Below are 15,483 nucleotides of genomic sequence, written 5' to 3'. Positions count from 1 at the left end.
GTGCGTGTGGGTACATGTGTGTGGGTGCGTGTGTGGGTGTGTGTTGTGTTCGTGGGTGGGTATGCTCGTGTGAGCCTGTGCGTGCGTGGGTACGTGCGTGTGTGTGGGTGCGTGTGTGTGTGTGTGTGTGTGTGTGTGTGCGTGCGTGTGTGTACTGTGCGTGTGGGTGCGTGTGTGGTGTGTGCGTGCGTGTGTGTGTGGGTGCGTGTGTGGGTGCGTGCGTGCGTGTGGCTGGGCGTGTGGCTGGGTACGTGTGTGTGGGTGCATGGATGGGTATGCTAGCGTGTGTGCGTGCGTGTGTGTGAGTGCGCGCACGTGTGTGCGTGAGTGCGTGTGGGTGGGTACCTGTGAGTGGATACACTCGTGTGGGTGCGTGGGTATGCGTTTATGCGTGGGTGGGTGGGTGCGTGGGTGGATGCGTGGATGGGTGCGTGTGTGTGTGTGTGTGTGTGTGGGTATGCTCGCGTGTGAGCATGCGTGCGTGTGGGTGAGTGCGTGCATGTGTGAGTGCGTGTATGTGGATGCGTGTGTGGGAATGCTCGCGTGTGAGCGTGCGTGTGCACACACGTGCGTGCGAGTGGGTGGGTGCGTGCGCGTGTGCGTGCGTGCGTGCGTGTGGGTGGGTGCGTGTGTGTGCGTGTGTTATATATCTTACCATAGCAGGCTGATGGTGCCGCCGACGCCGAGCTGCCGCTCCAGTATGGAGGTGATGGGCACGCCGCAGTAGGACAGCTCCTGGCCGCGCTCGTCGCAAATGGTGCTGATGAAAGCCGCTGGCTTGCGGATCAGGCCCAGTTTCTGGAAGGAATCCCGCGGTTTAGTAGGTTACTCGACAAACTAGTGAAAAACAGTGCGGTGACGAAGGAATGCAATCGCGATCTCGCGAGAACTCGTCAAATTTTTCGGGATCGAACCCGAAGCATAATATGACGAGATCCCATTCGAGATTGACGGGATTTGGCGAATCTCCTTGAGTTATACTTTTTGTTTTGATTATGCTGATTTCCAAAGAAAACTTAATTATTTAGTTCCTTATCTATCTACTCAGCCTGTATCCACCCACTTCTGGGTATAGGCGCTTAGCTTGGGGGCTTAGTTGATAATTTTCCGTCGCAAAAGTATGAAACGGAAAATAATTAAAAAAAAAACACTGACATTTTCATGAATTTTCCGACAGGAAATTCTGAATCAACCCCCTCGGTAATCGTTACGGTGTCACTAACACCCATACCGACTTGTACGGCTACCGTATGTATTTGTACGGGGTGAAAGTGACACCGTAACGAATACTGAGTGGGATGATTAACTCAGAATCATTGTCTGAATCATCCCCCTGAGTATTCGTTACGATGTCACTAACACCCTCTATAGCTGGGCTGGAATTCGAAACTGCGACCGCCCAGTGAAATTACAACGCGATGTAGTGACTCACCCTGGCCCAGTCGTAGTCCATGGGCACCTTGGGCGGCTCCATCTCCTCCTTGACGATGATCTTGTTATCAGCCACCAGCTGCTTGTACACCTGCTGCACGGCGCCCCCGAGCGAGTCGAAGGACTCCGGCACCACGGCCCCGTAGGCCTTCAGGCCGGCGTTCTTTGCCGCCGCCTTCTCGAGGGCGGAGCCCGCGAGAGAACCCGCGTGCCCGAACTGAACTTCTGACGTGAACATGTCTGTGGAGGGATAACTTTTATAAGTAACTAGCTTCTGCACGCTGCTTCGCTCGCGTTACATTCGGGGTAAAACGGTTAAAAAGTAAGACGCGTAGATTTCGTTGGTAACAAAGAGTATGTGTACTAATTTTTAGCTTGTTAATAAATTATTCCATAAAGAAAGGCTGTTTTTATGAATATCCCTAACTAAATGTTGGTTAGGTAGGTACATTATTTGCTAACTAGGCAGACATTATATTCTTTGTTATTACTTGATCGTCGCCATCATCAACGCTGTGCGCCAACAGGAAGTCGTAGTAGAAATTCTCAAAACTGATACCAAACCTCATCAACCCTGGTGTCAGGGTTATTATTGAGCCGCCATAGACCCCTGACATGACTCACGTAACGACTACGTACTTACATCAGAAAGTAGTAACCGGGACCAACGGCTTAACGTGCCTACCGAAGCACGGATCATCTTACTTTTTGGACAATCAGGTGATCAGCCTGTAATGTCCTAACCAAACTAGGGATCGCAAAGTGATTTTTGTGATTTGTCCCCACCGGGATTCGAACCCGGGAACTTACCACGGAGGCTGTTAAGTAATTCACTAGGCTGTTAAGTAATTCACTTAATTTTCAACAATAAAATTTACGTCCTTGGAATGTTGGAGATACCAATTTAATGGTAGCACTTACGTCATCAATGGGCTAGCAATGGCGGCTTGTCATAGGATTGAGCATACCAGGAGGGTTAAAATGACCACATCCAAGCAATTCATCTAAGAAAGCAATATTGCAATTTGACATTTGCGCATATAAAAGTAAGTGCGCAATGCAAACAACTGTCAAATAGCAAAATTGCTTTCTTAGATGAATTGCTCAACCCGTTGATGAGGTTGGTACTCCACCTCACAACCCACACGATAGAAGAAGATGAATTGCTTTGATGTGGCCATTTTAACCCCCCTGATCTTCTTTCCTATCGTGTGGGTCGTGAGGTGGAGTACCAACCTCATCACCCCTGGTGTCAGGGTTCCTGTTGAGCCGCCAAAGGCCCAAAGGATCTTCTTATACCATGGTATTGCGCATGACTGTACTGACCGGAGCAGGTGCCGATGCACCAGGCGACGATGGGTTTCCTGATCAGCCCGTCCCTGATGGCGCGGCACACGTGGTACTCCTCCACGCCGCCCACCTCTCCCAGCAGGACCAGCATCTTCACGTTCGGGTCCTTTTCGTATCTGGAAAGTTATAAATAATAATGTAATAAGAAACATGGTATAAGAACACCAGGGGCCTGTTTAATAAAACTTACAATTGTAAATTTACAATGACAATTTGATGTACATTGCGGAGTGTGTGATTACGAATATTTTTCAGTTTCATATTAGCTGCGTAATGAACACCAAATTGTCGTTGTAATTTACAATTGTAAGTCTTATTAAACAGGCCCCAGGTATGGCTCAATCCTATGGGTGGTATTAATAAACTAATCAGACTGCCCTCAAGACCAAGCCCAAGTCCCTATTTTATATAAGAACTGCACATTGAAACGATCTTGAGGGCAGTCTCGAAGCTGAGATAAGTTTATTTATATGACAAGTCGCCTATGACAAGCCGCCATTGCTAGCCCATTGATGACGTAAGTGTTACCATCAAATTGATATCTCCAACATTCCAAGGACGTAAATTTTATTATTGAAAATTAAGCCACCACCACCTACCATTTTTAAGGCGAATAAATGAATTATGAATTATTATTAAGTGAATTACTGACTAATAAATAAATAACGGCCTCCGTGGTTCAGTGGTTGAACGTTGGGCTCACGATCCGGAGGCACCGGGTTTGAATCCCGGTGGGGACATATCACATAAATCACTTTGTGACCCTAGTTTGGTTAGGACATTACAGGCTGATCTTCTGATTGTCCGAAAGTAAGATGATCCGTGCTTCGGAGAGCACGCTAATAAAAAAAGAAAATGTATCATAACATGCAACCAACTACATTATCCACAGCTTATGTATACAGTTTACATTTTTAGGATCTCGTTAAGATGCGTGCTGACAGTTATATGTAAATGTAGGTATTATAACAATATTCTCAGTTGAGATTAGTTTATTAACCCTTTCACGGACAGAGATCATTGGTCATTGATGGTTCATAATACGTAATATGACACCTTGGGATCGGAACGTCATTAGACGTTCTGTCACACTTCGTATGTAATGTGTCACAATTTGTTGAATAAACATTTTCTCTCTCTCTCTCTCTCTCTCTCTCTGTCCTTGAAAGTGTTAATACCACCCTAACGTCCTGTATGTTGTAATGTCTTACCTCAGGAGGTGGTCAATGAAGGTGGTCCCGGGGTACTTGTCCCCGCCGATGGCGACGCCCTCGCAGACTCCGTCGGCGTGTTTGGACAGAATGTTGTTCAGCTCGTTGCTCATACCACCTGACCGGGACACGTACGCCACGCTGTTGGGAAGAAACAACACTTTTAATCAATCACTTATTCTTCTATCGTGCGGCTTGTGAGGTGGAGTACCAACCTCATCAACCCTGGTGTCAGGGTTATTATTGAGCCGCCAAGGCCCCTGACATGACTCATGTAACGACTAAATACTTACATCAGTAAGTAGTAACCGGGACCAACGGCTTAACGTGCCTTCCTAAGCACGGATCATCTTACTTTCGGACAATCTGGTGATCAACCAGTAATGTCCTAAACAAACTAGGTACCACATAGTAATTTTTGTGATACGTCCCCACCGGGAATCGAACCCGGGATCGTGAGCCCAACGCTCAACCACTGGACCACGGTAGACGTAAGCTTCACATGAGCTTTAAATGTATTTTCTGACAAATTAAATTTAATATTAAATACTTTGTATTTCTAGCTTAACTTATCATTATTTTTTCTTGTTTTTGCTACCCTACCGGGTCCATATGAGACACTATAATATTATTTACAGTACTATAGGAGCTCGGTGGCGCAGCGGTTAACGCGCTCGGTCTGCGATTGTTGAAGTTAAGCAACTTTCGCAAAGGCCGGTCATTGGATGGGTGACCACAAAAAAAAAGTTTTCATCTCGAGCTCCTCCGTGCTTCGGAAGGCACGTTAAGCCGTTGGTCCCGGTTGCATTAGCAGTCGTCAATAACCATCAATCCGCACTGGGCCCGCGTGGTGGTTTAAGGCCCGATCTCCCTATCCATCCACAGGGAAGGCCCGTGCCCCAGCAGCGGGGACGTTAGTGGGCTGATGATGATGAATATTATTTATAGCAACTGTATACCATATAATGTGAAATAAATACTTGGACTTTGACATCGCCTATTTCTCTTTATCTCCTACCCTACAACATCATGACGACGGGGTGTTACCTTTCTCTTTTTTTTAATTAAAATAATTTAAAATATCCTCCTAATACCGAATGTTCTTTATAAATCCAAACCCCACTGTTTAACTATTGTGTCTGGAAATCTCGGTCTTAAGAGGATATAACAGTCCACATTTATACATTCAAGCACGTGTTTTCATCCATATACAGGGTGTTAGTGACATCGTAACGAAGTGGAATTCCGTGAATATTTTAGTATTATTTTTTAAATTGTTTTCAGTTCCATACATTTGCGACGGAAAATTCCGCTTGATATCTACTGAGAATCATAGTCTGAATCCTACCTCAAAGTTTAATAACAGAACATAACAGCCTCCGTGGTCTAGTGGTTAGAGCGTTAGGCTCACGATCTGGAGGTCCGGGTTCGATTCCCGATGGGGACATTGTCGAAATCACTTTGTGAGACTGTCCTTTGTTTGGTAAGAACTTTTCAGGCGTGAATCACCTGATTGTCCGAAAAAGTAAGACGATTCCGTACTTCGGAGGGCACGCTAAGCCGTTGGTCCCGGCTATTAGCCGTAAAAACACCTCCACCAACCCGCATTGGAGCAGCGTGGTGGAGTATGCTCCATACCCCCTCCGGTTGATTGAGGGCGAGGCCTGTGCCCAGCAGTGGGACGTGTATAGGCTGTTTATGTATGTATGTCACTAACGCCCTGTATAACCAGGGACGCACACCCACAGTACTAGGTACGACGCGCGGCGGCGTCACTGTATAGTCAAACACCCTGTATATTTTGATCTGCACCAGTAACGCGGTTCTCTATTTTTACTCATAAAATTTTATGTAATAATTTACCATGGCATACTGTTACTTGTCCTATTATTAGTTTCGCATAGTATTAATTTGTCATAACTTTTTAAGCATAATTTTGAAAGTCATAACTACTATAAGCATAATAACTAATGGCAATAATGATATATAAGCATAATTATTATAAGCATAAAAACTATACTCCGAATAAGAAAAGTATTGACGCAACTTTGAACATTTTCGAAACTTACTTTTTCCTTGGCTGCATTTGATTCATGATTGTGACTTTTTATATTTTTTGCCACTATTTCAGGCTGTTGGTCATCATTCGGTATACTTTTCGTGTGTAAGATAAACATGCTGGCGGCTTAGCCCCCCGCCGCACCCTAACCTAATGTTATGCCTTGTAAAAATTATGACAAAACACTATTTGTTATTCTAAAAAAGAATTATGGATACCTATTTATATGCGAATCAAATTTATACCAACAAATATTAGTCCAAAAATAAGTTATACCTAACAAAACAGTATTCCTAGATGTTATTAAGGGAAAGTACTATTATGCTAAAAAACGTTATGCAAAAAGGATTATGATAATTAAAATTATGACAAAAACATTTATGCATTTTAAGAGAATCCCCAGTAACGCACCTGCCAGGCCTGTACAGTTTGGAGTCCACGATGTTGTCGATCATGCCCGCGGTGTTGCCAATCTTGAAGCAACCTGGCTTGATGCCACCCACAGTGGCTGGGCCGATTATGTTCACCTGTTGACACACAAAGTTCAGTTTATGTACGTACTAGCTTTTCTCGGGCTTCGCTCGCGTTAAATTTTACTTTATTTTATTAAAAAGGTACAATACACATATGACATAACTCGAAATGGTTCATCCCTGGTTTACTTTTTATTTTTAAGGTGGTAAGTGTTTCTAAAAATAGGATTGATAAAACACAAAAATATCGAAATTGGTTCTTTAAAACTTGACTTTATTTTAAAAAATGCATAAAATATTCGTAGCATGGCCAATTGGTACCAAGTCTAAAATGTAGGGACCGGGATCAGTGTACTTACCCCTCTAGTGTCAGCCAGCTTGATTATCTTGCGGGTCATGTTCTCGGGTATCCCCTCCGCGATAATGACGATCGTGTTGATTTGTGGGTGCTGCATCGCCTGTGATGAATGAAATAATGGTTCATATAAACGTCTATGGGGGGGGGGGGGGGGGGTGTTTAGTCTCAAGTTTTCACACTCAAATCAAGACATTACAGGTTGATCACCCGCTTGTCCGAAAGGAAGATGATCCGTGCTTCGAAAGACACGTTAAGCCCTTGGTCCCGGTTACTACTTACTGATATAAGTTAGAAGTTATTCTATTCCGTTTCCGTTTGCGTTATGATTTTAGCAGTTATTCTAATATCAGTAGCGTAGACAATTACTAGACATTTGTTTATTAATAAATTTGCACAAATTAAACCAGTTTTAAAACAATTTGCGGGGTGGCGTGGCGACAAATCACACGTCCCAGCTGCGCCAATTTATCTGTTTAATTTCTCTTAAACTATAACAAGACAATTTTTTGAGACTGGACTAAAAACGACATTTTATGGAAAATAATTCTGCCAAATTTCATTGCAATTGCATTAGTGGCGTTGCTACGAAGTATGACACGCGAGTTCAAGTCCCGTTCGAGTCAGATTTTTTTTCCATTTAATTTTCTTATTGTTGGACGGAACGGGCAAGTCACAGGGACTGTAACCTGGAACCTGACAGAGGTCAGCAGTAACTGTCAGTACTATTCAGAGGCGGAGGACAGGAGTCCAAATACGGCTTTGAAATAGACTACTCTGGGCGCCATCCCACTCGCGTCAAACTGAGTACTGCGGGGCGGAAGGCAAGAGGGTTGATGAGAGACTGCTGATGATGATGAGGTATGTTTACCTGCATAGTGCTGTCATACGCGGACCGCAGCGACGCGAAGTTGACGAGAACGGTCGCCTCCTGGTGTTTGCGCATCGCTACGTCCATGTCGCTGAACACTGCAACAGATAACACACGTAATGAAAGAATGAAAGAAAGTTTATTGACTACATCAAACAACAGTAAGTACGGTAAGTAGTCGTTATATGAGCCATGTCAGGGGCCTTTGGCGGCTCAATAGTAACCGTGACACCAGGGTTCATGAGGTTGACACTCCACCTCACAACCCACACGATAGAAGAAGATCATCATCATCATCACCAGCCCATTAACGTCCCCACTGCTGGGGCAGGGGCCTTCCCTATGGATGGATAGGGAGATTGGGCCTTAAACCACCACGCGGGCCCAGTGCGGATTGGTGGTTATTAACGACTGCTAATGCAGCCGGGACCAACGGCTTAACGTGCCTAATGAAAGAAAGTTTATTGGCTACATCAAACCATAGACTAGTTTCCAACTAGTCAAATCAGCTACTTTTTACTAAACGTCAAAACACGATATCACTATGGAGTTTGTATGAAAAAGCACCCTGTGACGTCATAGAGAAACGTGATAAAATTTCGCACATATTATTTATTACTTTACGGGCTTGAATCACCTATCTGAAAAAATAAGTAGATTCCGTGCTTCGGAGGGCACGTTAACCCGTTGGTCCCGGCTATTAGCCGTAAAAACACCACTAGCAACCCGCAGTGGAGCAGCGTGGTGGAGTATGCTGTTTGGCTGCGTGGATGTGCTGGCGCCAAAGGATGTTGGATGTTTTCGTGGTACCGAACTGAGCATAGTACCCCGCTAGTCACAAGTTGGTGTGTAAACTTCGATATCGCGTTTCACGACTGCTTGAAGACTGCATTAAAAAAAAATTTAAAAAAAAAAAAGTAAAAAAAACTCATTCATTCATTCATTTATAACAAAAATTATAGAAGGGAAGAGAGGAAGGGGTAGACCTAGGATAACATTTATGAAACAAATAAAAGAGAAGGTGCAGGTCGTGTCGTATCGGGAGGTGAAGGTTTTGGCGGGAAGAAGAGAGGAATGGCGGTTACTCCACCGACAAGAGCGCAGCTCTTAAATAGAGAGAGAGAGTAAAAAAACTACGTACCAGGGATAAACACCTCCTTGTTACCGAAGTAGTACTTCTGCTTGTGGTCGGCGGTGAACGGGTACACGATGGCGACGACCGAGGGCTCCGCCCGCCGGCAGATGTAATCGAAGTCCAACATGCCCTGCGCGAGACACCATGTTTTAATCCACAAATCAGAAATCATTTGTGATGATTCACAAATAGCGAATCATTTGTGAACAGTGGTGAAATTGTGGTTAAATTATTATAGTGCCTCACCCAACAGGGTCCACCACATAATACCAGCGTCGTGGTTCACGCCGCGACATGTGCTGAGTGAGACCCTTTTATCTCAGGACGTCCACCACCTTATGATCATTGTAACTAACATCCACCTATGCTTTTTGTAATTGTTTTGTGATTTTTTTTTTAAGTGATGTTATTGTCTTGTCTTTGTATGTGGCGTCCTTTTATAATAAACAATTTCTATTCTATTCTATACTATAATGGCCCCAATTCCTGCAGACACCGCCTAATTTTATTTTAAGTTATATCTGTCATTTTCATATCCGTCGAAAAGGAGACGGACGGATGATTCACAGCTCTTAATTTTAAGAAGAATGAGTAAATGAATGAATAACCCGGGCGAATCAAAAGGTACGTCGCTGGTATGCAATCCGTTTGACGTGCTGTCTACTTAACCGTGTCGGGTTATTGACTGATGTAAAATTTTTAGACGGTTGGTTTAGATTTGTGCTTAAAATTGACGTGTGTTCCATAAATTTTATGCTTGTCGATTACCCGCTATGGTGTAAAGCAGTTATTACGTTGCCCCGTCTACTGGGCTAGATGCGTCAACACCACGGGTTTCCCGATCAGATCGTGTAGTCTAACCGTGTCACAAATCGGCGGGGCGTAACCATAGTTACGGCCTCTGTGGTCCAGTGGTTGAGCGTGCAGCTCACGATCCGGCGGCCCCGGGTTCGAATCCCGGTGGGGATATATCACAAAAAACACTTTGTGATTCCTGGTTTGGTTAGGACATTACAGGCTGATCACCTGATAGTCCGAAAAGTATGATGATCCGTGCTTCGGAAGGCACGTTAAGCCGTTGGTCCCGGTTACTACACTGATGTAAGTATGTACTCGTTACATGAGCCATGTCAGGGGCCTTTGGCGACTTAGTAATAACCTTGACACCAAGGTTGAAGAGGTTGATATTCCACCTCTCTACACTCCTGTCCTACAACTACTCCTGTCGTGCACCTCCACCCGCTGTGTCGGTAGTTACCTGGATGGCTCTGTTCTGCATGCCCCATATGATGGCCTTGGTGCCCTCGTGGAAGAGTGTCCCCTGTGGCGCGGCCTGGCCCAGGTCGAGGCGGGTGGGCGACTGCGAGCACACCAGGTCCAGCAGCTTGTGGTTCAACTCCGGCAGCTCCAGCTTGGGCTGCGGCTGGAAGGACGGAGTTTTACGATAAGTTACGTAACCAGTTGTGTATCCCCTAACGGCCTCTGTGGTCCAGTGGTTGAGCGTTGGTCAGAATCCCTCCCCCCTTGGCCCCCGGGTTCGAATCCCGGTGGGGACAAATCACTAAAAACACTTTGTGATCCCTAGTTTGCTTAGGACATAACAGGCTGATCACCTGATTGTCCGAAAGTAATATGATCCATGCTTCGGAAGGCACGTTAAGCTGTTGGTCCAGGTTACTACTTACTGATGTTAGTATGTAGTCGTTACACCAGGGTTAATGAGGTTGGTAATCCACCTCACAACACACGATAAGAAGAAGTTATGTTCCCGGGGATTCCGACAATTTAACGTGCCATCCGAAGCACTGAGTCATCTTACATTTTTTGCGTGAAGCGGAAAATCCCTCAGTATTCGTTACTATGTGAACTTGGAAGTGGTTTTCTTATTCTCCTTATATATGTATTATATTGTATAGGCTATTTGTATGTATGCGTGTATATATGTGTGTATGTTTATATATATATATTATATTATTTCTTTAGATAAGTATATATTATTTATTATTCTTTTTTTTGTTATGTTGGTATCATTATATGTTCATTGCACCAGCCCGTGCTCCAATGAATAATCTCCTTTCACCCTAAGGTTGCCTGGCAGAAATTGCTGTTTAGCAATAAGGCCGCCTATTGTGCTTATGTTTTATTCGTATGTTTATGTCCTTTATATGTATATGTTGTTGTGCAATAAAGTATTATTGATTGATTGATGTGACTAAAACCCTGTATAGGCTGTTGGTGTTGTGTTGTAGTCTCACCGCGGGCGCCGGTTTGGGCAGCTGCTTGGGCGCGTAGTCCAGCTGGTGCTCCGCCGGGATGGGGTGGTGGCCGAGCGCCAGCCCCACTATGGCCGTCATGTTGCTCTCCGGCCCGAACACGTACAGGGGGATGCGCAGTCTATGCCCCACCTCGCGCATTTGTCTGTGGAACAATTGGTTCTGTTAGTGGTCATCATCCTGCCCTTATCCTACACATTTTATTGTGGGGTCGAGCCGCTGATGTAGAAACTATTTTCATTATTCAAAAAAGGGCAGTTCGCGCTATTTATAATCTGCGTTGTCGGGACTCTTTAAGGGAGCTGTTTAAAGAAATAAATATACTGACGGTCGCAAGTCAATATATTTATGAAAACATTATGTATGTGCGTAAAAATGTATCTCTCCTTCCGAGAAACTGTGAAAGGCATACTTACAATACAAGGAATAAAAATAAAATTGTTGTTCAAAATTCTAGATTAAGTAAATTAAATTCATCTTTTTTGGGGTTATGTATACGTTTTTACAATAAAATACCAGATAATATTTTAAATTTGTCAGAGAACAAATTTAAAGCTCACGTGAAGCTTACTTTATGTAAAAAAGCCTATTATAAGATTAATGATTACCTAAATGATAAAAATGTCTGGTATTGAATGTGTTCCTCTGTTATTAAATACCTTGTAATGTACCCTCATTGATTTAAAAGATGTGTTGCTGTTGCAGTTTCTTGTCATTTCTTCTCCTCAGCCATAACACCTTGCGAAATGACGTAAATTCAAAAATGTTACATTGACCTTCAACAAGTTTATCCATGATAATTACGTTGAATAAATGATTCTGATTCTGATTCATGGTATAAGAAGACCAGATATGCTCAATCCTCCATGTTATGTTAACTGCTCGAAGCTTATTCCTATATCTTCCTAAGGCCCACGGCCCTACTAGTAGTACTAATCCCATTGTTTAACTATTGTGTCTGGAAATCCGGGCCTTACGACGATATAGACAACGAAAAATGTGTGTGAATGTGTATGTTAGTGTAAGGAACCCTTAGACGGTCAAGCGGGATAGACAATTTTATTGCCGGCACGTCGGGATACCATCCTCACCACCCATCGTGCCGCAAATTCGTTTCTCCTTGGACTCAGGTTTCCTTCCAACCCCGACATCCACTTCCATAACAATATGCTATCTTATATCAACTATCAAGTAGCCAATTATCAATTATTGTTTATGTACAGTCATTAGCAATATCATATACCCACTTTAGAACCCTGTCGCACTATCATATTTGACATTTTATGAGACGTACGGTTGAATTTGTCAAAAAAGTTAATGTGACATAGATAAAATAAATAAATAAAATAATAAAAGAAAAGAAAAGAAAGGCCGCCTATTGTACTTATGTTTTTATTCGTATGTTTATGTCCTTTGTATATGTCGTTGTGCAATAAAGTATTATTGATTGATTGATTGATTGAAAAGAAAAGAAAAGAAAAGAAAAGAAAAGAAAAGGAAAAGAAAAGAAAAGAAAAGAAAAGAAAAGAAAAGAAAAGAAAAGAAAAGAAAAGAAAAGAAAAGAAAAGAAAAGAAAAGAAAAGAAAAGAAAAGAAAAGAAAAGAAAAGAAAAGAAAAGAAAAGAAAAGAAAAGAAAAGAAAAGAAATAAAATGATGTTTTATTGGCAACAAACAAAATACAATCAGCTAGAGGCCTTCTTTTAAACTAATAGGGCCTGTGTTAGAAGGCACACCTTCTAACACACAGGGTGACATGGTGTCAAAGTGTATTTATTTATTTATTAAGTACATATATATATATTACTTACTTACTTACCGTAGTTAACGTAGAATAAAGTAGTCATCTGTGATTGCAAACCCAAGTTTGTTTTAGACGGAGGGGTGTAAAAAATGTTTTTAAATTTATATCGAGGATATTTATAGGGAATTTTGAGTGAAATTCTGTTAAGTAGGTGATCGCAGTGAATATGTCCATTGACTAACTTGTGTAGGAATTTCATGTCCAGCAGATATCTTCTGTTGGCCAGAGTAAGCATGTCGAACTTATCGAGACGCTGTCCATAAGGTTGCCGATGGGAAAAACCTCTATATAGTACACGCGACCGTACCTGAGCCCCTCCTGGTAGTTGGGCCCGCCCCTCCTGACGAAGATGGTGATGTTGTACTGCTGCAGCGCATCCTTGTAAGTCTCAATGGCCGTGATGATGCCGCGGAAAGTGTCTGCCACGTTCGTGAAGTTGGCGATGCCGCCGCCGATGATCAGCACCTGATGGTGACAGGGTTCTTATAAATATTATATTATCTTACTTTCTTTAAATATTTAGTTTCAAGTGTGTTAAAAATCTTATAATACCTTGTGTAAAACCAAATTGTTAAGTTGCAACCAGGAGTTTATGAATTACGTATTTATATGTGCTAATGTGTCAAAACATGTACTGTTGATTATCATGTTGATAACCTATAATAAATAAATAAATAATAATTTTCTTCTATCGTGTGGGTTGTGAGGTTGAGTACCAACCTCATCAACCCTGGTGTCAGGGTCACCATTGAGCCGCCAGAGGCCCCTGACATGACTCATGTAACGACTACTTACTTACATCAGTAAGTTGTAACTGGGACCAACGGCTTAACGTGCCTTCCGAAGCACGGATCATCTTAATTTCGGACAATCTGTTGATCAGCCAGAAGTGTCATAATTCCACTTGATATCAACTCAAAATCATGGTCTGAATCGTCCCTCAAAGTATTCGTTACGATGTCACTAACAGTCTGTATATATATGCTATTATTAATGTTATGTTTATGGTGGATATATGATGATGTATGACGGAGTATGCTCCATACCCCCTCCGGTTGATCAAGGGGAGGCCTGTGCCCAGCAGTGGGACGTACATAGGCTATATGGGTCGTTCTTCTTTTTTATCGACAATGATCTGTCCTTCGTTCTGCTTCTGATAAGTTACCTTTTAGAATTTTGTTTTATGTTTGCATTGTCCAAAAATATAGTTATCTTATTATACTCAAAATACAAGCAAAATACTAATCCTTAAAGTAACTTGAATGTTTTTCACAACATTTCAATGTGGTAAATTGAAATGTTGTCTCCGATGAAAAGGACCACTCTATCACAATATTTTTTGGAATGCGTCTAAAAAGAAAAGTATGTTACCAAGATAAAGAGAACCACTAAATTGTCCTCTACAGACACATCTTTATATGATGTTTTAAAATATTTAATGCCGTTGTAATTTTAAAGATGTTAAATCCGATAAATTGAGAAAATGTCTTTTTATTGTCGATAAAAAAGAAGAACGACCCATTTATGTTATGTTATGTATGTTATGACGGATAGAGGAATCTTCTATCGTGTGGGTTGATGAAGTTGGTAGTCAACCTCACAACCCTAGTGTCAGGGTTACTATTAATGGAAGAATGAAGAGTGATATTTACGTATTTAATTTATATATTATTATAATCATTATTTATTGTCTTCTATGTATTGTTTTTAATATAGTTATCTAGGTATAAGTACTTATATTTTTCAACTTTTATTTTTTTGTAATTTGCACTGTCTATCCCTATACCTAAAGGTTGCCTGGAAGAGATTGCTACGTTAGCAATAAGGCCGCCTGTTGTACTACCAATCTAATTATAATACCTAAATGTATTTTTAATGTGATTTAAGTGCAATAAAGAGTTTTTGTATTGTATTGTAAAAATATAAATGAATTTTGCAACGGAATATTCCACTTGATATCAACTCGGAATCATGGTCTGAATCATCCCTCAAAGTATTCGTTACGATGTCACTATCATCCTGTATATGCTGTTAATGTTATGTTTATGGTGGATACATAATGATGTATGATGGATGGAGGAAATCTTCTTTATCGTGTGGGTTCATGAAGTTGGTAGTCAACCTCACAACCCTGGTGTCAGGGTTACTATTGATGGAGGAATGAAGACGTACCTAAATATTAACGTGTATATATTTTAATAACTTTAGGACTCTGTCGCACTAACATATTTGACATTTAGTGAGACTTACAGTTCAATTTGTCCAAAAAGTTAATGTGACAAAATAACATACATACATAAACTCACGCCTATTTCCCACCGGGGTAAGCAGAGACTATAGAATTCCATTTGCTTCGATCCTGACACACTTCTCTTGCTTCCACCACATTCATCAATCGCTTCATACACGCACGCCGGTTCAGAGTAGATCGTATTAAACCTTTTCTAAGGACATCTCCAATTTGGTCATCGTAAGTCCTTCTCGGTCTTACCTTATCTTATCTTATCTTATTTAGCCTATACGA

The 15,483-nt window shown here is 42.1% G+C and overlaps 1 protein-coding gene across 3 annotated transcripts in view; it reads right to left on the bottom strand.

The window, feature by feature from the left end:
* LOC126378821 (ATP-citrate synthase) overlaps positions 1-15,483 on the bottom strand; it is a 55,130-nt gene that overhangs the window by 5,861 nt on the left and 33,786 nt on the right. For all 3 annotated transcript variants that reach the window (XM_050027242.1, XM_050027241.1, XM_050027243.1), the window contains exons 9-19: positions 13,267-13,424; positions 11,141-11,303; positions 10,144-10,308; positions 8,892-9,015; positions 7,751-7,848; positions 6,884-6,982; positions 6,463-6,578; positions 3,993-4,133; positions 2,758-2,897; positions 1,433-1,671; positions 656-798 (exon numbers count right to left, since the gene is read on the bottom strand). In XM_050027242.1, coding sequence (XP_049883199.1) covers positions 656-798; positions 1,433-1,671; positions 2,758-2,897; positions 3,993-4,133; positions 6,463-6,578; positions 6,884-6,982; positions 7,751-7,848; positions 8,892-9,015; positions 10,144-10,308; positions 11,141-11,303; positions 13,267-13,424 — 1,586 coding nt within the window. The remainder of the gene's footprint in view (positions 1-655; positions 799-1,432; positions 1,672-2,757; positions 2,898-3,992; positions 4,134-6,462; positions 6,579-6,883; positions 6,983-7,750; positions 7,849-8,891; positions 9,016-10,143; positions 10,309-11,140; positions 11,304-13,266; positions 13,425-15,483) is intronic.

Source organism: Pectinophora gossypiella, chromosome 27 (genome assembly GCF_024362695.1).
Source record: "Pectinophora gossypiella chromosome 27, ilPecGoss1.1, whole genome shotgun sequence".
Lineage (NCBI taxonomy): Eukaryota > Metazoa > Arthropoda > Insecta > Lepidoptera > Gelechiidae > Pectinophora > Pectinophora gossypiella.
This window is presented reverse-complemented; position numbering and strand designations above follow the sequence as displayed.